Raw genomic sequence first — 26,729 nt, forward strand, 5'->3', positions numbered from 1 at the left:
ACGTCTGTGAACGGGGAGAGTGTTAAATCATTCATTCTTCAGTTATTCATTTATTATTCACAAGCTGTGATAAAACGTTAGAATAATCGTGTTTTATATTCTCTGTGGGCTAAATGCATATTCCTTCTGGCAAAAGTTTATTGTATATTATCAAAAAGCACCCCCATCTGACAAAAACAACATCGCAGATATATCTTGAGAATAACTGGACTCGGAACATCTCTCTGAAATAGCTTTTTCTTCGCTAATTAAACGACTCGGTCGAGGTTTCATTTCATAACACATATTTGAGATTGAACTATAAAGAGATTTATGCGTCATTTTTCATCCAATACATCAAAGACCGTGCCATTTCACTGGATGGTATTCGAGCGTTTCCATACATCTTAATCGTCGCTTAGTGTATACCGCAGTCTTTCATACAGATGCCTGCTATGTTATCATTTCAACAAACAGGAGAACTTTTTATGCTAAGCAATCAAAGGTGGCATCGTTTCGTGGGGATGTGTCCCTCTCGGCTCGTATCCTGCTTTCACGGAGACCGAAACGTCACCGTTGCAGAAACACAGCCTGTACCATTAGATACCTTATAAGTATTTGGCTACCGAATATCTCCAGTTACTTCTAAGATAAACTGTTTATGAAAGCGACCCTGACCAGAAATGTCGCCAACCACACAGCTAAATATTCCCATCAGGGAAGTATGTTAACATGACCAGGCACGCAAGGAGACAAGCCCATCTCCACTCCGTCCGTCATATCTCACGAATGCAAACATGCAGATCGCCAGATTAGGGGGAAAAGAGGACACATGAGTTTTCATGCCTGTTGCAAAAAACTTCAAACTCTTACGTTAGCTGGAAGGCAAACACTATAAAACACTAAAGTCAACTGAAGAATCATTAATCGGTCGCAAAACTGTATTCGGTTACCTAATAACAAAACCCGTGCTTCCGTTTCTGTAAATCGTAAAACGCAAGGATGTCATGGTCGAAAACAACAACAGCCACGTCCTTCCCCACCGCCCGCAAGCACATTTTTTCGGGGGGCACGATTCTGTTGCATCAAACTAATATCCATCGATTCGTGATCGCTGCATCTTCTCCGCACGCACACCGACACATCAAGCTGCGCCCTTGAGATCGAGCAGAAAACACATACACGCCATCCAAGACACCTTACCATTTTTCCAAGATCCATAGTTTCGCGAAAAATATATTAGGTAGAAGGTGAACTCCAAAAAACGTTATGGAAGAGCAACGAGCGATAAAAATTAAATAAGTCTGATTTTTAAGGAGGATGGGGGTTGGGGTAGGGGGTACCGGGAGCAGTGTTAGCTCAACATGTGTCCCGAATTGCCAAATAGGCAAGTCTTTTTAGTTCAGTCCCCTCCTGCTGCCTCTTCCTCCGGCAATGCGCTACGGAGCCCCCAGCTAACGTTAACGGCAGCCGCTCACAGCATCCACGGCTAAAAAAGTGCAGCAAAACGGCCCACATACGCTATCCAGCGGGGCATACAATCCGACACCTTCGCGCACTTGCACGACTTTTTCTCCCCCCAGAGATAAAAAAAAAAACACGCAGGAAGGAAAATGTTTTATTCCATGACTGTGGTTTGTACGGCTGCCCCTCTCCTGATGATTGAGATGATGATGTCGATGTCGATAACAGTGATGATGATGATGATGATGATGATGATGATGATGATTAACTGAGCAAAGCAAGCATGCGAAAGCAATGTGCATGTCCACAAAGAAGAGCTCCTGCCGGAAATCTTAAGCTACAAGAGCGCTGAACAATAAAAAGAAGAAGCGTATTTAAATAACAAGAGCAAAACAGGGGGCGCACATCAGGAATTTAATTCAAACAGCACTGGGCAACCGGAGAAGGAGGGAAATGAGAAGGGGCGTTACGCTGCTCTTCACAGGGGGGTGAGGAAGGGAAGAAGGGGCGCCGGAAACCCCGGTGGGAGACCCTTTACTGCCATATTGACCCTCAGCGGCATACTGACGAGAACGACTGACAACGGTTCCCAAATAATTATTGAATACCCGAAACATCATGGTTTACTTAATAAAGCATACCACACGCGCTAAAAACTGTTTGATATGGTTATAAATTCCTGGACAGACGTGCCTTAAACCCTGTCATATATTTGTATACTTCAGAAGGTACCTACTGGGGAAAAATGCCCAAGCAACGTACGTGTCTTTTATTATTTCACGCTTCTTGGGTATAGGAACGAAGGGCATCGTAACGGAGGAATGTCATTTATTAACTTATTTAAACACATTGTGGTTTTACGAGAAACTTTCATTTCACCAAACGCGCACGCCGACTTCAGCACCGCAAAACCGCGCACAGGGATGAACGGCGACCGCCAGGCGCTCAACAAGTACTGTGCAATTATTTAAAGAACAGAAAGCGAAACTTTTACAATAGATAATATTATAGAAAGAGAATTTTAATACAAGTTAACAACTTAGAAATATATGGAAGTAGTTCTTCCCACCCTAACCACCAAAACCGTTTTCTTGATTCTGCCATACAGGCAAACATCGCCCTCTTTTGGTTACATTTAATGGAGCTTAAAAGGCTCAAATAGCGATTCAATGGATACTAACAGCAATTTTAGGCGTTACGTGTAAAATCAAAATTCGGAAATCATAATGTAGGCCTATATATCACTGATCAGAATCCGATAAGTTTGAGAATATTTCAACTTTTCTATAAATTTAACCAAATATGTAACTATCCACACTCAAAAATATGTCCAATCAACATAATAGTTATAAATTAATCTGACTGACAGCAGTTTGGATTAGTATCTCCTCACTGCCATAATGATTTGGGAAACTTTGGTCTTCAACAGACAGTAGGAGTAACGAGCCCCGTACTAGCTTCTCTCAATAACACAGCAAGCAGATTACAGTGTGTGTGTGTGTGTTTTGGGTGGGGGACAGCCGTGTTGATGCTGCACCAGTGGTGACAATTTAAGGCCTGTCCCTTTATCATGATGCAGCATCATCTTTAAGGTCTTATGAGCGCTGTTTACCCTTTAAAAAAAAAAAACAGGAACGTACAAAATAGGGATGCAATGAGGGGAGTCGTGAAACACTACGGGAACAATGACATTTTGGTCAGCCCTAACCATGTGCATGTATGGCTTTGTGTATGTGTTTCAGGGTAACTGGAAGTCCTGTTCATGTTTTGCGTGCTTCGTGGGCAGCCAAAGTATTTGCCGCATGATCGATATTCACACAATTAGTTTGCTGACAGTTCAGAGGAAGGAGCCCAGGGTGGTGGGGGGGGGGGGGGGGGGGTGGAAGAGTACATGGGACTGCAAGCGATGGTGGGGAGAGAGAGTGGAGGGATTAGAGTACACTCGCCTGGGCCTGCCCTTCTGGCTCTGTCAGTGCCCAGGGAATATCACCACACCCGCTACCATCACCCCACCGCATTCCACAGCTGCCAGGGCACCGATTACCCCAGCGGTGCAGCGAGGGAGGCAGTGCTGAAGAATGGCAGACCCAGAGAGCGAGGGTTGTGACCCTTGGCCTGGAACGAGAGCCTGAGGCCTGCTGCTGTGGGCGGGACGGGGCGCTCGTTACCATGTGAGGGAACCAAAAGGCCACACTCCAGCAAGAAAATAGGCGAGATTATTGTTGGAGCTCCAGAGACCTCAGCTGACTAGAACGACATCTGAGACCTTCGGAATGGGCTACAAGCAGTGGTGGCTTAATGGTTAGGGAAGCGCACTTGTAATTCAAAGATTATAGGTTCGAATCCCCGACCAGCAAGGCACCACTGAGATACCCTGAGCAAGGTACTGCCCCCAAGCACTGCTCCCCGGGCGCTGAATTAGCTGCCCCCTGCTATGTCACATTGTCACATATGGGTTAAATGCAGAGGACACATTTCGTTGTTGTGCACTGTGCTGTGGTGTGTCAACAATGACAACTAATCACTATATTCTAAAGCATCAGGAAAAGCTGTAGGCTGTCCCAGCCCTTTACGTAATACACAGGACCCCAGACAGTGGCCTGCTACTTCCTGCCATAAGGGTCACGTCACGTTAGTCATTAAGCAGTATCTACTAAAGAGCCCTTCAATTCAAGTACATTTTAAAGACTGCAGGGGGATCCTGCATCCCTCAGGAATGTTCCGGAAGAAACAGCAGGCATTAAAGAATGTAACCAGGAAGTCGGGGGGGAAGGGGTGGGGGGGGGCGTTTCCTCCTCCTGAGTGCAACACAAACACATCCACAATAACCACTGCATCTGAATGCCTGAATGGAATGACCTCACCTTTGGGGCAGCTAAACGCGCTGCTTTGTGGCTGAAGAGTGTCAAGTCCTCCCCATCAAAAAGAATATTATATATATATAATAAATATATATAGCATTGTTTGCACAGTGATGCAAAACATATCATTCTTTTGAGAAGTTTGAACTACTGTCTTTTTTCCACTTGCCTCAATACCACAGGATTGAAATGCAAACTAAATGCATTACACTCTGTAACAACAAGAACACTTTGTCATTACACATATACAGGCTAGTGAGGCACCAGCAAGGAAATTTCTGCCAGATAACAATAGCTGATTATTCTGAAAACTGACACCAATATCGATAACAACCGTTTGGGAGATTCTGCTTAAATAAGTTTAAAGGGACACACTACCCAAATACATTAAAAAATAAATTCTTTCCAAAAATATGAAAAAGTATTTAATTTTGGTAAGAAAACAAACACCAACTCAGGCATACATCAATCCCAGAGCACTATATTTTATGACTATACATCTTATATATTTATAACATTTATATCAGTGAATGGTTGATCATCAAGTGTGGTAAACTACATCATTTTGCGGGTAATATATTTTGATTTTGCACTGTCTGCACTGATTTCTCTTTCGCTATCAAGCACTTGCATTACTGACAGACTAATGTTATTGAACAGTACTGCAGCCTTCTTCATTGGAGCGGATTCTTTTTCCGAAACTCTTCATACTCTTGGGGTATGAAGTCTCAACTTAAGGTGACCAATCAAATTTGTTGTGCTTAAACGTTTATTAATAGATCCTCCTCGTGAAATTTTATGAGGTTAATGTTTGCAAAATGCATTTCTAATGTCACTTTCGCTAATGTTAAAATAATTCCACATAGCAGACATTTTTCTAACTGGTTAGTATGTGCGTGTGCAAAACAATATGGGTCACCATTTCAATGGAATTATCGTGGTAAATATCGGCTAGTTTTTAGCCATCAGACGGCCAGTTCCTGCTGTATTGGCCAATACTGATAGTTGGCTGATACAATCGGTGCATCTCTCATACGTACCATATTTTACTAGGTGTATTAACAGTGGAAAGGAATGGATCTCCTACAAGGTTGCTAAAAGACAAATATAACTCCCATAACTGCATATGGTTAGTTCTATGGTAACAGAATTACAATCAGAGGAAAATCTGGCTACAATTTGAAAAGAACTGACTGACACTGCTTGAAATACCATCAGTTCTCTGCTGTTGTATCCCAACTATCAAATTATACTGTATCATGGGCGACGCCCTTCTCCAAATGCATGACATTTTGGTAACGGAATTACCTCTGCTGTAGAATTACCCATATAATAAGCATGTGTACCCCGTCCATCAAATAAGCAACACCCTGGGCGATCTTAGCTAGTACGCTTCTGAGGGAATTCAGCTGCTGGTCATATCAGCAGCGCTTTGATTAGTTTGCCAAGTTCAATCGCAAGACAAATAAAATACATGACAAACAGCTTAGCAACGATACAGTTTATCAAACTGCTATCAACAGCGGTAAATAGACAACAAAAAGCTATAAAGAAATTCAGCTGATGGTGTAGAGAGGAATGTGAAATTTTGGCCATGCGAGTCTGATGAAAGGGCCGTACAGACTGACCCACATTCTGCATAGAGTGTGCTGTGCAACCTAACCCAGTAACCTGCAAGTTATGTCTGTCTGTACAGGGCTGCCCCATTTCTGTGGGAGCAGGTGGAGGAAAAAAAAAATAAAGCAGAGATCCATGTTCCCTGACTGGAGGAGCAAGAAGGGCTTTGAGGGGGGTCTGAGGGCTTTTGGCAGTGCAGCTTAGCATTGTGCAATTTATCTGGCCTACTTTGTGCAGCGTGTTTCTGGTGATGCTTTCGCCCCAAGCTATCCTTAGAAGCCAGGCCACAGATGTGTGTATGTAACACACCTGCATGCTCATATGGTGCATCTGCAGCCAGCTGACATCTTATGATCTATAATGTATATCCTCTTCAGGATGCTAAAACCTAGAAGCGAGACCACCAATTTTGACCACTACGCTCTCAGTCCCCCACCCTGACCTGAAACCCACATTCTGTAAAGCTGTCATTATCGAGCCCCCCCACCCAATCACTCCCCCACCCTGACCCAAAACCCATATTCTGCAAAGCTGTCATTATTGAGCCGCGCCCCCCCTCCCCCAATCACTCCCACCCTCCCAAAAGGCAGAGTGCATTTCGGAATCAATCGATGTCTCATGAACAATAGTTTTTACTGCTGTGCTGCACACCATTGAAAACACATGATATACAACCATAGATGTTTCCAAAGATCTAAAATAAAAAACAGGCAAATTAACAGTCAACCTGGCAGCTGTGGTTTGTGTTGCCAACTCCCAAATCCTCTTTTGTAAACTGCTGCAGGGCAATGTATCTCACCTGCTTCTGAGAGAGATGTATGGTTTAGATATCACCAAGGGTACACAATGACAAAGAGCTGCCACTGGCTGGTTGGATTCACTGCACTTTCAACAACTGTTTCATTGTCTTGCTAGAATGATGTGCTTAAACATGTGTTCAACACTGTCTTTGTGCCAAGTATCCAAGACAGTTGGGTCATGGTGCTCTCCCTAACTGTTTCACATGTAACCCCGCCTGGATTTTACCTCTGCTGTATGTGATGACTTCATATAAATGCGGGAAATCCCAATACTTATTTGAACAATATTGATACAAATAATAATACAGATACAAATAATTTATTTTTGAGTTTGTAGCTTTGGAAAGGCACTACAACAGTTATACTATATAGTAACACTGCATTAAGTGCACCTTCATAACACATTAAGTGCACCCTCTTAATGCATTCCTAAAGTTTCGAAAATCAGCATGTAAGTATACCTTAACACCCTAACATACCTTAATGCTGTTATTAATGCATATTGAAACCGTAAGGTATACTTACAAGCTGCTATGTAATGTTCTATGAATGCAGGTACTCTGAATGTTCTATGAATGCACTATAAAGGTATTATGAAGGTGCAATTAATGCAAATTGTTTTCTGATATACCAAGGGCTTCTTTAGTGCTCTTAATATTTAGTGACACTGGATTAATCATAAAGCAAAACACTTCAAATCCAGAGGGCAGTAAGTCTACCTCTATTTTTGCAAGAGATTTCAATGAGCCGTTCAGGCCAAACGATCAATAAGCAGTGCGACAAAGCCTGGAGAATAAAGTGACTAATATAGACTAATAAACTGCTAGGCTAACAGAAGACGCATCATTTTCTACACTATGGCTTTAACCATGAACATTCCTGGCACTTCAGATTATCATTTCAGAGATAACATAACATTTTATAAATGCTGTGAGCACCCCCTCCACCCCACCCAGAGAAACTGTATATTAAAATGCATGTTTCATGCAGTGTTTCTAGATTGCTCCACCACAGTTTAGTAATATTGTTTTAGGTGAAAACAATTATGGAGCTAGAACAAAACCAGACAGACTACTTAGACCTGTAACACGCATAGCCTATGCAAGGGGTGACCTTGGTCAGCCATATGAAAGGTTCCTGAAATGCCCAGAAATCTGGATGAATACATGACAGAAAAACATAAACTGTAAGTTTTAAGGAATCTCTCATTACAAGAGCTTTGCCACTCACATCCTCTGAGTATAAGATGACGGAGAATGTGACAGTCAATAATGCTTATTAATGAAATGGTTACTGAAAAACTACACTAATCTATACCACGAGATGTATCACAAGAATCCTTACTGATACTCATCCAATAGCAGAGAAACACTGAGATACTGGGTGTGTTATGCCGATAGAATACATTTAAAGAAAATACCACAGGTATGAACTAGGGAATTTTGAACGTACTGCTTATTATTGCTATTGAAACTTTAACTGAATGACATTTACATTAGACCAACAAAGGCAACAAATTCTCATATTAACACAAAGGCTGATTCATATTCCCCCTGGCATGGTATATCCCATTGTGCAACACGCCTACAATTCTTTAACTACGCCCCGTTGTGGTACAGAAAATAACGTTCACCAACGTTTCCTATCATGCGGTTTACAAGTAATAACTGAAAATGCACAGAGCACAAACTACTCCAACAAACTTAACAAAACACAACTGTGACCAGTCAAGAAACCACATTGAAAATGGTACTGCGATCTATTAAGCAGCACCGGACACATCGGGATCACTGACAACACAATCCAGTCAATAAGTATGCAGATCCGTTTTTGGTTTGTTATTGTAGGAACTGCAATAAAATACAGCTTTTAAAATAAACTCGGAATCATCTATGGGACGCCTTCTTATCAAACACCACGAAAAGACAATGGCCAATATATAACAAAGTATACGTTACATAAAACAGCTTAAAATTACCTTACAATTCTTTAGATGAAACAACAAAAAATGTATCGGATTTATAAATTACTACATGAACTATATACATTCTAACACTGCAAGCTCAGTCCGATCTATCACGCCTTGATCAAACGGCTGCCCCTTTGCTTAACTTTTTCCCGTTTCGCTGTTATGTTCTGATTTTACCTGGCTTCGCTCGAAGTTCTCTTTTTCTATTTCCAGACTGTTGGCACCGGTTCGACGAATGAGCCCTTTTGGGATGGGGTTAGGGACTTGCTGTATGGAACTCTTCATTCGATCCATTGCGAGTACAGCAAGCTACCAGGGGGAAAAACAGCAGCGCGATCATGAAATTGCAAAAGGGGAAAAAGTCCAGCCCTCGCTTCAGTTAGAACAGGTTTCCTTTTCTAAGTGATTAGGAGAGCTTGGATGAATGCTGTTCGTTTCTGCCTGTTTATATTATTGTTGTTGTTGTTATTGTTGTGTGTTTCTTTTTTTTTTGGTCCACCGCCCTAGAACTACGAACCCACCATCCCAATATAGCGCAGATGAAATTCTGCCACAAACTCCTCCTACACTCGCTGTTTACGACTGGCTAACTTTAGAAATACCCGCCCATCGGTGTTTTGTCCTGGCCTTTGTTTGGCTACTCTGAAATCAATATAATTTAGCCCAGCCTTTCAGTAATATTTTACTAGCTGGACCAAGTACACCAATCCGAGATTGCATACTCAAACTCTACAACAATCACCAACTCCTGAACTTATTGAACATATTTTCTTTAACAAATAATTAAAAAAAAATCTGATAGACTTATTTGAGCATGTGGCATTAAACATCGAAAGTCAATCTCAATCCCATGAAAGCCAATAAGCTTCACTGGTTTGTGCATTTTGTTTTACATGACTCACTGAATAAAGCACTTGAGCAATTCAAGGTTATTTAGCTAACCATTAATAGTGTTCAATGAGTCCAGGATTTATGAAAAAGAAATCAGGACACGATTTGCCTTTCATATCAACAAATGTATATCTTAAGGTTTTTTATATATAAATTTGCTTAAAGATTTATAGAAAATGTATAATGTATGTAATTTCGCAACTTTGCAACATTTCCCATAACCTCTTAACCTATATGGGTGTATCCAGATCAGATAAATGACAAAGACTATAGGAACATAAAACTATTCGTTTAACACTCAAAGGAACAGCCAAAGTAAACTTTTTGCTTGCTGAATAAACATTTAAACAAAAAATATTTGAAAGAAACCGGTAAATGTAAATTTAAAGGAAACCTTTTTCATCTGGTATATTTTTAATATTTAGCAAACACAACAAAGGTACCGGGATATTAATAAAACCTATATTTATTGTACATTCACCACTAAATGTAGTATCGAAAAATTGTTACTGCGTTTGCAGCAGTCTTTAAGGTTCTGTCAGGCTCGTGTCCCATCTAGACCACTCAGACCAAAGGAGTCGCATTTCATTTTAATTGCGCGTTTTCATGAAACAACACGGTAGATTGAAGTAATGGTAAAACTAAACACATCGAGAGTAAACAAGACATATTATATTCTAGGCAACAGGCGTCCTGTTTTTCAAAACATCCTGTATTGCTGGAACATTACTTATAAATGAATCATTGCTCTATTATATAATAGAAAACCGAAATAAATGTTTATACATAAACTGAGAAACTATTTATAGTCTGAAGTTTTGATGTAGTTGTTTCCGATTTAAAGCCAGTAGAACTATCCGGTTGAAGTATATGCCCCATACCACGATTTCCGATATATTACTGTTGGAAAAAAAAACTGTAGTCTACTGACAAGTTATTGAGCTTTCCCTTGTACTGCGTAAACAGACCGTTTAACAATCTGATTCACTCAGCACTGCAATATCTCGTTTTGTGGTGCAGTTTGTCAGGATTACAGAAGCACTTATTTAACCGTAAGTGTGTACACGAATAATGGGATAATGTTTAGGGTGAAAGAATAAGATCTTACATGTGTTAATTCGGGTATTCCAGCTTTTGTTGGAAGTAAAGTCTATCATATGGCCGCACGGAAAGACGCAACTAGGAACGAGAGTCCGCTACGTTTCCTTATGAGTAGCGGCTGGCGGAGGTTCACTTGGCTCAGCTGCGCTGTTGCCGCGCAATTCTGGTGTCTCGCGCATTCTATTTCGTGCGTAACCAAACAGAATTATGGGATATTAAAGTCCTCCGGCGGCGCGGTGCCGCCATGTCTCCCAGGGAGAAGTGGTGGATCGTGTTTACCTCTCTGGTGGTCTTTTCTTTCGCAATCCTTTATTTAACACTTTATTTTATCCCGTACATTTTTTACATTGTGTTTATTTTCGGTGGAATTTGTGTCGCCTGTTTTCATTACACCGGCGACTCGCCGTTTCATGCCAGGTTAGGCCCTCATCCTCGGACAAGCCTGGTAATCCCACCGGTATTCCGACGCTGGTTACCGCGGGCGACTGCCAACGGAGTACCGACACCCGGACGAGTACACCGGGATCGTTTCAACAAAACCACTCAAAGGGATTCATTTTTGTCAGGTGGCGAGGGACGCTTGCGGAACCCTGGCGATTTTTACAGAGACGCAGACACATTTAGTGACTCGGTGGTGTTCAGTCCCCGAGACATATTCATGGGGAGTTACATTGGAAAGCAGGATAGTCCTTTACCCGCCGCGAGAGCCTGTGGTGGTGGTTCCAGAGAGCTCCGTGAAAGGCTGTCTCGACCCAACCATGCAGTGCCCACCCCGAGCAGAAGACTGTCATTCAGGTAAATAAAAACCAGCCGACTTGGTAAGCCAGTACCCCGTTGGTGCTAGCTAGCCGCATCGGTAGCCATGCCTGACTAGCTACCAGACTGAGTTTAATTCCAACTAGTCGGGGGGCGAATACTCATTTACAGGCTCTGTTAATAACTTCCCACTGTCTGGAATAGCTTCTGTTTTGGTGACAAATGTGTTGCGTAAAGAATGCTGCCTCCAGAAAACATTTTGTCTGTTAACCAGCGGGCTAAACTAGTTCAGCGCGGAGTTGAAGTATTCCCTCCAATATTTGAAAATGTGGGAGTTACTGTGGGCGCTGTGCAGTCTGCTCCTTCCCCCCTCCGGTTGTTCATCTGCTTTAAATCGCAGTGGTCGAGGATAAACTGATTCCTTTTGTATTTCCTTGAAGCTGAATCGGATTATTTGCAACCCGTTATTTTCATTTATATTTAAACGTCTTAGTTGTGCATTGGTGATTGACTGTTGTATTCGCTGCTGCCTTAACTACTTGGCTATTAGACCCTGAAATATGAAGCTGCCCCCAATCTAACTACATTTAAACTCTCAACTTAATAAAGTGTGTTAATTCAGTTTAAATGACGCTATCTGTGCCCATTTTATGTTGTTTTTATGTTGCGAGTTTACTGTTATAATAAAGTACATTTTGATCTTATGTGAATATCTTGAAGCCAATGGAGATGTATTGTTTATGAAAGCCATACAATAGTCTGTGATTCAGGTTTACAGTGTCCAAAACGTCTCAGTTACGGCGTCCAGATTTAAGATTAACGTTGAGCCGGCGAATGCATCATGTGCAACGTTTTTTAAATCACCTATGCCGTTAGCAGGGAGCCCATCGCCACGACGGGCAGATTCACCATCACCCCTCAACGACACTACCCCCTCCAGCAAGTAGGCTCCCCGTTGCTGGGTGTGCTGCCCCCGACTCGGTGGGATGGCTACAGAAAGAAGGCCGTCCTGACGCCGCGAAACTCGCCGGCAGCCCACAGCCCCGTTACCGTGAAGATCGCACGCCCGGACCGCGCCCGGTCCCCCCTGTGAGTTGGAGCGGAAACTCAGTGGTTATCATGCTGGCATCTGTTTTGCACTAATTAAAACATTTCTTTGGTTTACTGCACTGTATGTACACTACATTTTCACTTTTATTTCTTGTGCAATACCTGTGGGCATGTATACATCTACATTGAGTGTGTGCTTTTGTGTATCTGTGTACTATTGGCAGTTTTGCATATGTTCCTACTTGACTGGACTACTGTTGAATTAATTTCTGCAGCTCTATGAGCAGTGACAAAATTCCTGTTCTATCCTCAGTGGTCATGTTAAGTTGCAAAATGCTTGTTTCCCCTGTTTTGTAATTTTCCTTGAGTTTCCCCCTTTAAAGCAGCGATATCAAAATTTTAAAGGAATCCTATGTTTCTTAAACTGCTTATGCAGGGGTATAACACTGCAAACTCTGTTCTGCAATGTGGATTGTGGTTTATTAATCCTGCTGCCCTCTCTGCAGTTATGACCCATTAAATTCGCCGATGTCTCATCCTTTGGGGTTGAGCGCGGCTGCTGACCCCTGCGCCCGAGAGACTGTCCTCAATATTTTGAAGGAAAGCCGCAAAAGAGGGGTAGAAGAAGATGAGCGAGCCTGTCCTCCTGAGCAGAAAAACAAGAGGAGGTAAGCAAACCCAAAACAAGAAAACCCACAGAAATAGAAGGGTGGGACTAAGAAGAGACCAGATGTACAGCAGTGTGTTGTACTTTTGATGTGACAGAACTGTGTTTGCTTCTTCAGACTGTTTCATTTTTAGTTGTGGGTTTTTAAGATGTTTATTTAGCTGTCATTAAGGCTACTTCTGTTTCTAATAAAGTTAGTCATGTGTCCAGCTGCACGCTGTAATTCTGTTTCTGATCTGCTTTGACGACACCATGACACATTTCCTTTATTCTTAGGCTGTCAGAAATGGATTGCAAATTGTAAAAATTGCCCGCTGCTTCTTTTACTTGTGTTGATAGGAACATATGTTTGATCTGGGGTTAGGGTGGAAAAGTGTTGTTCATCACGTTTAACCTTGTTGAAATCGCATTTTATTGCTTTTTGGTTGTAACATACCAGTTTTTTTTCCTTCAAAGTATTAAGCGCCTAAATTGTGTTTCAGTGTCTGGTCTTAAAAGCTTGTATACTGTATTGTTTTTATTTCTTCGGGGTGGGGGGGGGGGTGGCCATTCCTGACATGCTGTGACTTTTAAGGTGCATAACGATGTGTCCAGTGAGCTGTTTGTAACCCGTGCTGGTCACTAATTGTGCTTTGTGTGTCCCCTGCCCTCCCAGACGCAGTGACAGCGGCGGTAGCAGTCATTCTGCCTTTGAGCCTCTCCTTGCCAATGGAGCCCCCTCCCAGCTGGTGCCCAAGTGAGTGACTGCAGTGCTGTGCGGTGCCAGGCACTGCTGTACCATTCAGATGTGCCTTCAGCTACTTGCCCCACCCATGCTTTGTTGGTGTGTGTGTGTGTGTGTGCGTGTGCGCGTGCGTGCATGCTTGAAACGTGTTGAAATTTACTGCAGATCTAGCCTTGGGTGGTTTTTATTATTATTAAGGTGGGTGGAATGAGTGCCTGTTGGGCAGCACTGTCACTTCTGCCCGTTAGGGGGGTGCGTTTGTGTGCATTTGTTGTCTGTGCCTGGATATTGCTCAGGGTTTGTCCCCCAGTTGTTTTCTTATTGTGGTAGATTCTCTCCCCACAACCCGAAAGCCCCTTCTCTGTGCTTGCATGCGCACATGCCTTGCAATGGCCTGCTAACCATATATAGCAGCATGCATCATAAGACGAGCGGTTATTCCGGTCTAACAGGTGCTTGCATAGCTTGGTTAGATACGAGTCTAAGCTCAGCACCGGATAGAATTTTTGAGTAGTTCGTTCGTGTTTTGATTTTCATTCCCTATTAAAAAAGAATGATCAGCGTTTTTTGAAGAAATGCAGCTGGCCTGATCTGCTGGTATCCTTACTCCTGTTTTCCTTGCCTCCCATCGAGGCCTGGGAGCTTGAAGCGGGGTTTGAACGCATCCGTGATGGAGGAGTCCCTCATAAAGCGCAACCGCACCTCCTCCATGAGCTCCCAGACTAGCAGTTTGGACCCTTGCGGAGTCCTCGGTTCAGCCCGAAACCCCATCCGCAGCTCCTACAGCTCCTCACAGGGATATCCTCAGGTACAGTACCCCTCCAGCGCCACTCCCCCAGACTCACCTGACCTCTCCTCTTTGAAACTTTAAGATGTGCTCGATTTTGAAGGATGAACCATTTCTGATTATATTCCAAACTTATCATCATATCCTCAGGAATTTATTAGAAAGTCCTAAACAACCCACATGCTTTATTATCGATTTATATGAATGTTGAAATATAGTAATTCAGTCTAAATATGACCATATTCAATTGGCCATTCATTATTTCATGGATTCTGGTGGGCTCAGCTGAGCTTTCTTGGCACCATTGTAACCGTTTCCCTCTTGCACCATTTCTTCGCAGCGTAAGGCAGCCTCCAGCCTCAACTTCTCCCCCCTTTCCAGCCCCGGGTCGTCGCGCTCGCAGACCCCGGAGCGGGTCTTCAAAAAGCCACGGTATGTCCTTCTGTGTGGTTGTATCCCCCCCAGCTGGCTTGGTCACTCTGTTCATGTTTCTAAACCGCTGCCAAAGGTGAGAGATCACCGCAGCTCTCATGAACGCTCCATGTTAATTTGGCTGAACTGACGCACTGCTAACAACTGAGCTTTATTCATGGGTTTGTTAATTGCAGCTCATTTTTTGCTCTCTTGCTCACTTTACTGCCTGAATTATATCTTTATAGAGAAGCTGCGTGGTTCCCTTAATGCTTTGAAGAGAAGCTAAATAAGCATTTGCTGAATATTTATCAAATAAATTGCATACTTTAATGTTGGATGGCCGCCACACCTCAAAATATGGATTAAAAGTTTAATTTGTGCTGCACTTCTGCCAGACAGGTAGAGCCTGACACGGGCTCCTGTTCCCTCATAATGCAGGGAGTTTAAGGGCTGAAAAACAATTCCCAGGTCCCCTAGAAAGGCAGCGGAGTCAGCGGGTCGGGACCCTGGCTGCCCCTAATGTTTGTAATGGTGTGTTTCAGTGCTGACTGGCTAAGAAAAGCATTTTAGGAGGAAGCCCATCTGGTGTTGAAACAAAGCACCAGCTGAAGGTCGCTGTGTAGCCGTTACATTTGTCTTCTGTAGAGCACCTCCATTTGAAAGGTTTTTAGTCATGTGCTGTTATGACCATAAGGCCTGTAAAACATCTGACACCAGGGCTTACTCTGTAACCCCAAAGTGCCTCTGTGTGTGTGCGTCTGCCTCTGTGTGTGTGTGTGCGTCTGCCTCTGTGTGTGTGTGTGCGTCTGCCTCTGTGTGTGTGTGCGTCTGCCTCTGTGTGTGTGTGTGCGTCTGCCTCTGTGTGTGTGTGTGCGTCTGCCTCTGTGTGTGTGTGCGTCTGCCTCTGTGTGTGTGTGCGTCTGCCTCTGTGTGTGTGTGCGTCTGCCTCTGTGTGTGTGTGCGTCTGCCTCTGTGTGTGTGTGCGTCTGCCTCTGTGTGTTTGTGCGTCTGCCTCTGTGTGTGTGTGCGTCTGCCTCTGTGTGTGTGTGCGTCTGCCTCTGTGTGTGTGTGCGTCTGCCTCTGTGTGTGTGTGCGTCTGCCTCTGTGTGTTTGTGCGTCTGCCTCTGTGTGTTTGTGCGTCTGCCTCTGTGTGTTTGTGCGTCTGCCTCTGTGTGTGCGTCACAATGTGATTAAAAACCTGTAAGTTTTTACCTTGTGGGGACATTTTTTAGGACCCCGCAATATAAACCTCAATTTTATAAAAATCTGTGACTGCAATCTAATAAAGTAAAATAAAAAGAAAAAATGATTTGGTTATTTGTGGTTACGGTTAGGGCTGAGTAGTTGTTACAGTTGTCCTAGTTTGGATTAAGGGTATGGCCATAGAATGGAGAGTCCCCATAAAGATAGGACTACATGGTGTGTGTGTGTGTGTGTGTGTTTACACAGAGAAGATGAGGCGCTCTCTCCCAGCTCTGTATCTTCACCGAGTTCTGATGGGACAGTGATGGACCAGACTGCAGCCCCAGGTCAGAGTCTTGGCATTTCTGTAGGATTCATTTAGCTGGGCTGGAACATGGCAGGCCTGACCCCTGAGGCAGATGGGGGGCAGGCAGACGTCACTCTACCCGTACGCTCACTCTCCGGGTCCCCGCTACTCAGGCAAGCTGCCACCGATGCCCGAGGCCCCTGCCCCAATGGCCTCATGGGATTCCGGATGGAGCGATAACAAGCGCAAGCGGAAGGTCCAGCTGGTATCCAGCCGCAGAGGCGACCACATCTCCCTGGTAAGCCTCGCCCGGGGCGACCCTCCCGGAACCTGTGTCGTCGCCGTCCTGGACGTGACCCATTAAGAACCTGCTGTCGTGTCTTTGCGTGGGCAGCCCCCTCCCCCGGAGCTGGGCTACACAGTCACAGTAAAGGACCTGGACTTGGAGAAAGCCGCGGCCCTCAAGCAGATCAGGAAGGTCCTGGAAGAGCCAGGTGGGTCCACCAGGTCCCCAGAGCTGAGGAGCTGGACTGTGCCCGTTTTCATTCTTTTTGTTACATTAAATGAGGAATGTGATTAAACTGGCCAATTGGCCCATCATTTCATGCCGAGTAGGCTTGGGCGGTATCCAAATTTTGATACCGTCAAACCTCCTCCCTATTTTACCTCGGTATACGGTATTACCGTGAATAATTAAAAAATTGTGACGCAAGGCTCAGACAGCGTCACCAAACTGTTGGCTTGTGCCTAAACCGTTCAGAAACTGAACACCAAACACTAATACTGAAACAATAACAAAATAACATGCAGAACAATATTAACAACTAATATTAGCAACAAATAGCAGTTTATAAAAAAAGTGCAAATACAACAGTCAAACAGAATTTAATTAACATAGACATCCAGAACAGTTTTCGCGCAGAGACGCGCACACAAGTCAAATTAAATCGCACCGCCTGAACAACTTTTAATAACAAAGAGCAGCTTATAAAAAAGTGCAAATAGACCTACAACAGTCAACCAGAGTTGAATTAACATAAACATATCCATATTATAAAAAGTATTGCAAAGCAATAGTCCTAAACAAAAACTTCTTTCCAGTCTTATTTCCAATATTGTTTTTAACGTAAACCAAATAAAAATACCTGAATCAATTAAATAAATCCGTATTTACCGCCTCTCCCTTCTCGTTCGGTCGAAACCCGAAATACTGCCAAACTGCAGAAGTTGTTCTTTTCCGAGACCAGGTCACTTGGTGCGGGACCTGCCATCTTTCCCCACCTCTCTATTTCTCCTCCACGCTGTCACGTGATGACAACCACGCATACGCATTTTTAGGCATTAAATAAATTGTATTTAATATTTAATCCTTGTCTCCTATATCAGTGCATTGTTTTTATGATGGTATAACGGTATTGAAACTGATACCGTTGTTATTTTTAGATCCCGCGGTATACCATATTACCGCCCAAGCCTAATGCCGAGACTGTTCACTCTTCTGAGAGTTTTGGTGATTTTCTAATAAAGATCTTTAGCTAATAAAGATCTTTAGCGGAATGAGTTGGTGTATAATATATATAAGGAGATTTTTGAGAGGGGCATTAACTTGTGATTTTTATTTTTTTTGGACTTCAGAGCCAGTGAAACCTGTGGCACCCTCCAGCATGCTCTCCTTTCTCACGCCCACGTCCAGCACGTCGCCTCCCGCCCCCGCCGCCCTGCTGTTGGGCTCTGCCGCCGCTCCGGCCTGCGCGGCCACCACAGCGCCCACCCTGACCCTTGCCCCCGCCTCTGAGGCAGCCTCGGCCAACGCCATCAACACCACACCCGCCCCGGCGGCTCCAAGCATCGCCCCTCCCGCCAGCTCGGCCAACCCGCTGCTGGAGTCGCTGAAGATGATGAAGAGCAGCCCGGCGCCCAGCCCTGCTGTCAGCAGCCCGGCAGGTCGCTCAGCCGCTTCCGGGAGCCCAGTGGGCCGCACTACCGTCGCACACCACTAGGACAGGATTAGAATCTTGTCTGCGTTTGTCTGTCTGTCTGTTGGGGTGGGGGCTGCTTTCCTCCTACACTCCACAGACATGCACTTTGGTGTGTTGGGTATCGGAGTCTCTAATCTGGATGTAGTTCATGATTGCTACTGGGGATTGACGTAATTGCTTAGCATTTTTTGTATAAAGGTTAAGATGCATTGAAATTGCTTGTAAAATCTGTGCAAATGTTCATAAAATAAGTACACATCTGCAATGTTATGACAAATCACTATGCAGTTCAACCTTTTGTACTTGTGTACCAGGTGTCCGTTTCCGATTGGTCTCCCCTGCCTTAGGCTCCATCCTCTATGAGACTCTGTCCTGGAAAAGCGTTTATGGGGGTGTTAATCGGTGCTGAGGTATATGAGGTGTTAACGGTGCCTTCCCCTCTGTCTGCTTCGTAGCCCCTGCCGTGACCTCAGCCGTAACAAGCTTGTTGGCTCCAGCCCCCGGCGTCAAGTCAGAGCCCAGCCTGAGCACGGCCCAGCCAGCCCCCACGGCCCTGCCGCCCGGCTCCCTGGGCATGTCCGCCTTCGCTCAGGTGCTGGCTCAGCCCCTGAAGCCGCCTGATAGCACCGCACCCTCGGCAAGCATCACGTTCAACCTGGGCACGCCCTCTGCTGCCACCACATCCGCCGCCGTGGCACCTGGGTTAGCGATTGGTACCACCATCAGCAGCAGCGGGGGCAGCAACCCACTGCCATCGGCCTTCAAGCCCATTTTTGGTGCTGCCACCAGCACACCCGCCGTCACCTCCACCGCCGGGGTGACGCCAGCATCCGCACCAGCATCCTCGTCAGCAGGTGCCCCGGTCGTGTCCTCCTTCAAGCCCATCTTTGGGAACTCCTCCACCAGCTTCCCCGCTTTCGGCCAGCCGCCGTCCTCTCTTGCCCCGGCGTCCACAACACCGTCGTCCAGCAGCGCCACCATTATCAGTAGCCTCTCCGGCACGGTCACTTCGGCCTCCCCTGTGACGGTCAAGCCTCTTTTTGGCGGCTGGAACGCCACGCCTGCTGCTGGCACGTCCGCCTCCACCACCGCCGCCCCAGCCACAGGGATCTCCTTCCAGTTCGGCAGCACTCCTGCCAGCACAACGTCGCTGTCCCTGAGTACAACCACATCCACCTTTCAGTTCGACCCGGCGACGACATCCACCTCCGCCCCGCCGGCTGCTCCCCAACCCGCCCTTCAGGGGGCCTTCACGTTCAGCCAGTCAGGCAACCAGACGGCCACCACCGGGTCCTTTGGTGGCTTTGCCGTGACCGGCATGGCAACCGCGACAACCACAACCACCGCATCGGCGTCAGGAGGTCAGTCGCTATTCACCTTCGGGAAGCCCTCGTTCGATGGGCCCGCCCAGACTGGCTCTGCCCCTCCAGCTGTAAGCAAGTCTTTCCCCTTCGGGGGCAGCGGGCCCACGCCGTTCAGTTTCGGCACGGCGGCGTCCACTTCCACGGCCACGTTCGGCACCCCAAGCCAGCCGGCGTTCGGTGGGGGGACGTCGACTTTCCATTTCGGCGGCACCTCTGCTCCCTCCGGTGCTTCACCTTTCGGCACGGTCACCCAGTCGCCCGTGCCCACCTTCACCTTCGGAGGACCGTCGTCCGCCCAGCCCGGCGCTTCCACCGCCGCCCAACCAAGCACCGGAGGCTTCAGTTTCGGCGCGGCTGCTCCAGACACGCAGTTTGGAGCCCCAACCCCAGCTAACCCCACCAGTCAGACTGCAGGTTTCGCCTTCGGCGCCAGCAGTGCCAAGGACAGCAAGCCAGCCTTTGGTGAGTAGAGCTCAACCATTTCCTAAGGGCTGCTAATGCCGGTAATTGTTATCTATTGCTCTGCTCACAGATACAAAGCGGTAAAGGAGCTGCTGCTCTACATCCTCATTGGTCAGGCTCTAATGATATGATTGGCTGACTCGGGGTGTGTGGGAGGGCTGTTTTAAACCGAATGTGCGATTCTTACAGGGAACACCTTTGGATCTCCAAGCTTAAATTTTAGCGGTGAGTTTGCCTATATGCTGCTGCCTGAGTGCTGCAGTCCTGTCAAACTGCAGATGCATACCGCCTCTCTTCTGGCGCTGATGGAGCCTTTCCTATGTTAACTCTGTTACATTCCCCTTCTCTTTCGCTATCCTGGATGCTGTCTCCTTGGATAGTGGTTGAACGTGGGGCTCACTGCTTGGCACACGTTCCAGCCAATGGCAACGCAGGGTTTACAAAGCAGTGCTGCTGCTGCCTTGGGCGTTCGGATCGATGTGCCAGCAGTCAGTCGCTTGCTAAATCTCTCACGCTGCCTGACAGCTTGCCTCGCCAAGGCATCCCCAAATGTGCGCCCCCTTGTGGTTTTCGGCGGTCATGGCACACACAATCTCACTAACACTTCCTTATCCTCCCTTCTGTGCTCTGCAGGAACGTCAAACCCTGCATTCGGGCAGAACGCCAACATGCCCTTCACCAGCCCAGGCACACAGACCCCCGGCTTTGGTGCACTGGCCTCCTCGCCGTTCGGTATGTTCCCTTGATCGCCGAAGATGCCGCGAACATTGGATGTTGAAGGTTCCGTCCTCTGATCCGGCTTGTGCGTTCCAGGGGCTTCGACGGCGGCTTTCTCCATCGGCTCGTGTTCGAAGCCCGCCGGGGCCCGCCAGCGGCTTCAGGCCCGGAGGCAGCACCCAAGGAAGAAGTAGTCGGGGTGGGGGGGCGGGCCCTGCCTCTGCTTCCGCCCATGGCTTTTTGCTCTGACCTTTGACCCCGACGGTTACCCACCTGACCCCCACTCCACCGCATCCCAAGGCCGGGCCTGGCCACGATTCAAAAGACGACCTTCCAGTCTCGACACTGTTACTAGTGACCGAGCGCCCCCCCCCCATCCGACCCCCTTAGCCAGCATGGGGAGCTGGGGTCCCGCAGGCGATGGAATACGGCACATATTACTTGAACAATCCCAGTCTTGGATGGAGTCGGTTCTCTTTCCCTCTGGCCCCCTCACTCCCTGCCCATCTGTCATTCTCCATCATGACGACTAGGCTGAAGTCGATATCCTCTTGATTTGACTGCTTCGTGGCGGGATGTGAGGGGGGAGAGGGCAACCTCCGGCTTTCGTGTGCAGGGAGCCAGCGCGTCTCCCGGGGCGTGGCGACATAGCAGGCGCCGCAGTTAGGTCTTTTTTTTTCTTTATTATTTTTCTGTTTGCCCAATAGGAATTCTCCCTATGCAGCCCACCTAAACGGCTCAACGTCTACAGAGAGGGGTCAGCACTGACATTTCTGACAGCAGAATCTGTCGCATGCCGAAGGCGAGACGTATTTATAGCACCGTATGGTGATCGCTTCTCAAGTTTGTTGTTTTTCCAAAGAGCAATTTCATGATTTTGTTTCTTAGCATCAGTTAAATAGTTAGCATATTTAGAATAAATCTGATTACGCTTCACAAGTTTAACGGGATTTTTTTTTGTTTTGCTGCAGCTCTAGCGACCTTTCATAGAGGCTGTATCTATTTTAATAATGGCAAACGGGGGATTATTTTCCAAGCACTCAAACCATCCTTGCTGTTTTTTCTTTTTCTACAGCCCTGTTGCAGTATAGACCTGTGACACAGACATTCTCTCTCTTTCGCTTGCTCTTTCTCTCTCCCTCCCTCTCTTTTCTGGCCTATGCCTGGCTCTCTGAAAAACCAAAGCCCTCCCAGTTCTTTGCAATGCCATTACAAGCAATGCCTGTTGTTCACTGTTCAGATTTGCCACTGTCAACACGAGCTGCTTTATTCTAGACTACCTCTGTCTTTCACATACACTGTCTGGCTCCCGCCCCCCCCCCCCCACCCCCAGTCCTTGGCCCTGGCTCATCTTATTTAATATGAAATAAATGAGGGGGAATCGGCCATCTCATAGCTGGTGCTGCAAACTCCCAGCATGCATCACACCTGACTGGGTGTCGCCTCTCTCGCTGCTTTCACGGTGTATATGACCCAGACCACTTCAGTAATTAGAAGTGACTATTTCTTGAATCTCATTCTCCTCTCCTCTCTCTCTAGTGCTCTCTCTCTCTCTCTCTCTCTCTCTCTTGTTTCTTTTTCTTTGTGTAGCTGCTAGTTTTCCCCTTTGCTTAAGATCCACTTTGAAAAGTGTTTCTTGTATTTTTTCATATTACTCCGCCTCAGGGAGTCCAGTTTGAAGGAAACTGGTAGTGAATGGCGGCACATTGTTAGTGCCGGACATGGACTCACCTGCAGAGTGGGGGGAGGGGGGGCACATTTCAAGGGGGGGGTGCAAGTTAATGAATGAGTCAGGCTTTGTATATCTATATATTTGGTAACTTTTTTTCTTTTTTTAACAGTTCATTATAAACATGAATGTCGGATTGTTTGAACTGGATTCAGCAGCTGCCTAGTTTTCAGTTTGATTATCTACAAAAGTGAGGAATCCCTCAAAAACTGATGTTACATTATTTTAACTTTATTGATCCCAGAGGGAAATTCTTGAAATTGAAGCTGGACACTTAATCATGCATTTATGTGTGGATGATTTGTTATTTTGTAGAAGTGGAAAGGTTATTAGTTTAACAGCGATGGTGTTTTTTTTTTTTTTTTTGAAGTATATATGAGAGCCTTTCTAAATTTAGTCCAGAACTCGGCAGTTGCTGACTTGCAAGGGCAGTATGAATGTGGGGATGATTGGCAAAACACAGGCAACAGATGTTCAAATCAGAAACAAATTATTTTTGTACTAAAGCAGGTTGCCTTTAGAGTTCCTTCAAGCTTGGCTCACTGAGGCAGTATGTTTACAAAAATCATTTTTGTAATTAGGATTTTTTTTTTTCCTCTTTTAGTTGGAAGAATAGAAGTGTGTCGGTTTTTGTCAGTGTCGTGCTTTGTAATGTGAACCAGTGTTTCCCAACGCGGAGCTCGGGGACCCCCCAGACAGTCCGTGTTTTTTGCTCCCTGTCAGACAGTCCACATTTTTGCTCCCTCCCAAACATGGGCAGTCTGGGCGTCCCCGAGAACTGGTTTGAGAAACACTACTGTGAAGGAGCAATTGGTCTGCTGCGGTCTGCCTGGGTACTGTTGACATTGCTGTAGATTTTCTCCCTGAGGTCTTTTCCCTTGGCATACTTGACCCTGTCTGCCCTGTCTGGGGGGGGGGGGCATTTACTCCCTGCCATCATACGCTCAGCACTTCCCTGGGCTCACAGTCCCTGGTAGCTGCTACACTCACAAATCGCATCATGAGAGATGTGCCCAGTAGCAGATGTTGACCATGCGTTGGTATACACCCTTATTTGGGCATCCTCCTAGTAGACACATTGTCTTAGTTTTAAAACTGAAACCCAGCCATTTTTGGATTCCCTTGGCAACAACAAACTGAATCATTTACCTGTCTGTTGTGAGGGGAGGAGAAACAAATTAATAATATGGTAATTGAATTGGTGACTATCTTTACAAATGAACCTTATTTCATGTTACAAAATGTTTGTCCTCAGTAAATAGATTAATAATAAATTCTTAATGGGTGTGACTATCCATTGTCAACACCACAGTGACATTTCCTGTTTAAAAATTCCCTGTTTTTTAAAAGCTAAAGTAAAAAAAAAAGTCTGCTGCACCTACTTTGATTTGCTCCATGAGCTGCTTCATCGAGCAAAACTAATACTTCATATCTCAGTGAACTCTCATGCCCAGTAAATGGATCTCAGACATAGCTGCCTGTGCTCTCTTTTAAGTTTTTAATAGTTACAGAACTTTGTAAGGACCTCTCCCCGGCATTGTTTCCTACCCGACCTACTTTTGTGTGGCTATTTGTAAATACGCAGAGGTGTGCTTACTGTTGATTGACCAAGGGACTAGATCTTAATCACTTTTGTTAAGTAACCCACAAGTATCCGCTGGTAACTTAGGGCAGTGCTTCTCAACCCGGTCCTCAGGAACACCCACCAAACACAGAAGCTGGGAGGGAGCAAAAATGTTGTTTGTTAGGTAGAGAGATGGGAGGGAGCAAAAATGTGGACCGTCTGGGGGGGGGGGGGGGGGGTTGGGAAACACTGACTTAGGGTACACTTGACTGTTCTGCCAGAGTGCATAATTGCTGGATTCCTTGGGAGTAAATAATTTTGGGAGAGTGGAGATATGACTGACGTGGAGGATATATGTATTTGTGGATGTTGCTGTGTATGTGTTTGTATGTAAGCTACTGTGGTTGTATTTTCCCTCATTATGATCATTCCCACTAGACTGGGAGAAGAATGAATGTGCAGACCTGTGCAGTGTAATATTTCCCTATGCTTATGTTATCAAAATGTGGTTTTGAATAAAAATGTGATGACAAACTTTGTTTTTCCCCTCTTAATGAGTCGAGCATTTGAGATTTAGATCTTTCTACAGCATTTTCTGTTCCCAGGCATAAAAATGTTGCATGTAAGTGTAATTAAGCACCCTAAACAGACTGCAGCAAAGTAACATGAACAGTTTAGACTTCTATAGGTTCTATTATAATGAGGGGAACTGGTTTTGCTGCCAGTAAGAGAAAGCTGCAATGAGATTTAAACTTGAGTACAGTGTTTCCCTAATCTCCAGTGGTTTTCAGAGGCTACTTGGGTTTTTTTTAATCCCCTCCTCCGCTGCTGGCTACAAGAATCCAATATAATTCCCTATCATGTGGATGGAACAACATCCAATTAAATCAAAATATTTTTTTAAATAATACTGAAATAGTATTAATGAACTCTGAGTTAAGATGGTCTCTTAGGCATGTACACAGCAATATGATGACCAGCTGTTATTGATGCAATGCCTAGTGTGTCACAACAGTGACCACAAGGACCATCTTTGGAGATAAGTTGCAGTGATGTGTGTGTGTGAGATGTCCAAAAAAGCAATATAACATTTGAGTAGGCATCTTTAATTTGTCCATAGTATGTGATGTGTGTGTATGTATGTGTGCGTGCCTGGTGATAGATTAGCATCCTGTCCAGAGTGCCATGCAGTTCCTGGCTCCAAGACTCTAACCATGCACTGGATAAGCGATTATCCAGCGATTAGAAACCTGGGTGGTAGCATCGTCCATCCTCTAATCCAGTGCTTCCCAATCCAGTCCTTGGGTACCTGCAGGCAGTCCATGTTTTTGCTCCCTCCCAGTTCCCTGCCAGGCAGTAGGGAGCAAAAACATGGACTGCCTGCAGGTACCCAAGGACCGGATTGGGAAGCACTGGATTAGAGGATAGATGACGCTACCACCCAGGTTTCTGAGTCCTTATTTACAAAGTGTAGGATAGCCCATTTGGAACTCAAATTACCCATACTGTTTACATTATTTGTGTTTCATCATGTTCTGCATTGGCACAGAACAACTGTTTAAACCTATTTCAATTATTGCATGGCTGCCCCCCCCCCCCTCGTTCTACCTTTAACCTGGCAAATTTATTGTTACGGTAATTCTGAGCCGATTGAAAAGCAGCAGGCGGGGTGCATCCTGGAGGGGATATACATTGCTCAAAAAAATTAAAGGAACACTTTGAAAATGCATCAGATTTCAATGGGGGAAAAATCCTGCTGGATATCTGATATGAACTGGGTGATGTGAAAGTGATGTGAAGGTGATGTTAAGAGTGAAAGGATGCCACATCGTTTGATGGAAATGAAAATTACAAACCTACAGAGGGCTGAATTCAAAGACACCCCGAAAATCTAAGTGAAAAAATGATGCAGCAGGCTAGTCCATTTTGCTGAAAATTCATTGCAGCAACTCAAAATCGTACTCAGTAGTTTGTATGGCCCCCATGTGCTTGTATGCATGCCTGACAATGTCGGGGCTGCTCCTAATGAGACGACGGATGGTGTCCTGGGGGATCTCCTCCCAGATCTGGACCAGGGCATCACTGAGCTCCTGGACAGTATGAGGTGCAACCTGGTGGCGTTGTATGGACTGAAACATAATGTCCCAGAGGTGTTCCATTGGATTTAGGTCATGTGAACGTGGGGGCCAATCAATAGTATCAATTCCTTCATGCTGCAGGAACTGCCTGCATACTCTCGCTACATGAGGCCGGGCATTGTCGCACAGCAGGAGGAACCCAGGACCCACTGCACCAGCGTAGGGTCTGACAATGGGTCCAAAGATTTCATCCTGATACCTAATGGC

General features: G+C 45.6%; 2 protein-coding genes across 10 annotated transcripts in view; one reads left to right on the forward strand and one right to left on the reverse strand.

Moving 5' to 3' along the window:
• The window catches only part of hip1 (huntingtin interacting protein 1), a 47,179-nt gene extending 36,346 nt beyond the window's left edge, over window positions 1-10,833 (reverse strand). For 3 of the 7 annotated variants that reach the window (XM_023819436.2, XM_023819435.2, XM_072702035.1), the window contains exons 1-2: window positions 10,690-10,833; window positions 8,868-8,999 (exon numbers count right to left, since the gene is read on the reverse strand). In XM_023819436.2, the coding sequence (XP_023675204.2) occupies window positions 8,868-8,984 (117 nt within the window). In that variant the 5' untranslated portion in view covers window positions 8,985-8,999; window positions 10,690-10,833. Of the gene's footprint in view, window positions 1-1,182; window positions 1,874-8,867; window positions 9,243-10,689 lie in introns of those variants that run through there. The other 4 variants (XM_023819438.2, XM_072702037.1, XM_023819434.2 and 1 more) reach the window with 3 other exon arrangements.
• A 43-nt stretch (window positions 10,834-10,876) lies between these two features.
• Window positions 10,877-24,918, forward strand: pom121 (POM121 transmembrane nucleoporin). Of its 3 annotated transcripts, none has more exons than XM_023819500.2 (14): window positions 10,877-11,477; window positions 12,315-12,527; window positions 12,995-13,156; window positions 13,811-13,891; window positions 14,513-14,687; window positions 15,007-15,098; window positions 16,530-16,609; window positions 16,743-16,867; window positions 16,964-17,063; window positions 18,205-18,513; window positions 19,004-20,374; window positions 20,564-20,599; window positions 21,008-21,106; window positions 21,188-24,918. In XM_023819500.2, exons 1-14 carry the CDS (start codon window positions 10,927-10,929, stop codon window positions 21,283-21,285), a joined length of 3,492 nt encoding a protein of 1,163 aa, XP_023675268.2. In that variant the 5' UTR covers window positions 10,877-10,926; the 3' UTR covers window positions 21,286-24,918. The 3 variants fall into 3 exon arrangements, with proteins under 3 accessions (XP_023675268.2, XP_023675269.2, XP_023675271.2); XM_023819501.2 differs by having other exon boundaries at window positions 12,318-12,527; XM_023819503.2 differs by lacking the exon at window positions 20,564-20,599.
• Window positions 24,919-26,729: the final 1,811 nt, after the last annotated feature.

The sequence above is a fragment of the Paramormyrops kingsleyae genome, chromosome 18 (assembly GCF_048594095.1).
Source record: "Paramormyrops kingsleyae isolate MSU_618 chromosome 18, PKINGS_0.4, whole genome shotgun sequence".
Taxonomy (NCBI): domain Eukaryota; kingdom Metazoa; phylum Chordata; class Actinopteri; order Osteoglossiformes; family Mormyridae; genus Paramormyrops; species Paramormyrops kingsleyae.

What these genes read in the sequence shown, in the direction of transcription:
- pom121 (XM_023819500.2), top strand. Translation starts at nt 10,927, where the DNA reads ATGTCTCCCAGGGAGAAGTGGTGGATCGTGTTTACCTCTCTGGTGGTC. An exon ending in CCCTCCCAGCTGGTGCCCAA is followed by an intron (nt 13,892 to 14,512) that starts GTGAGTGACTGC and finishes CCTCCCATCGAG; the next exon opens with GCCTGGGAGCTTGAAGCGGG. An exon ending in ACTGGCCTCCTCGCCGTTCG is followed by an intron (nt 21,107 to 21,187) that starts GTATGTTCCCTT and finishes TGTGCGTTCCAG; the next exon opens with GGGCTTCGACGGCGGCTTTC.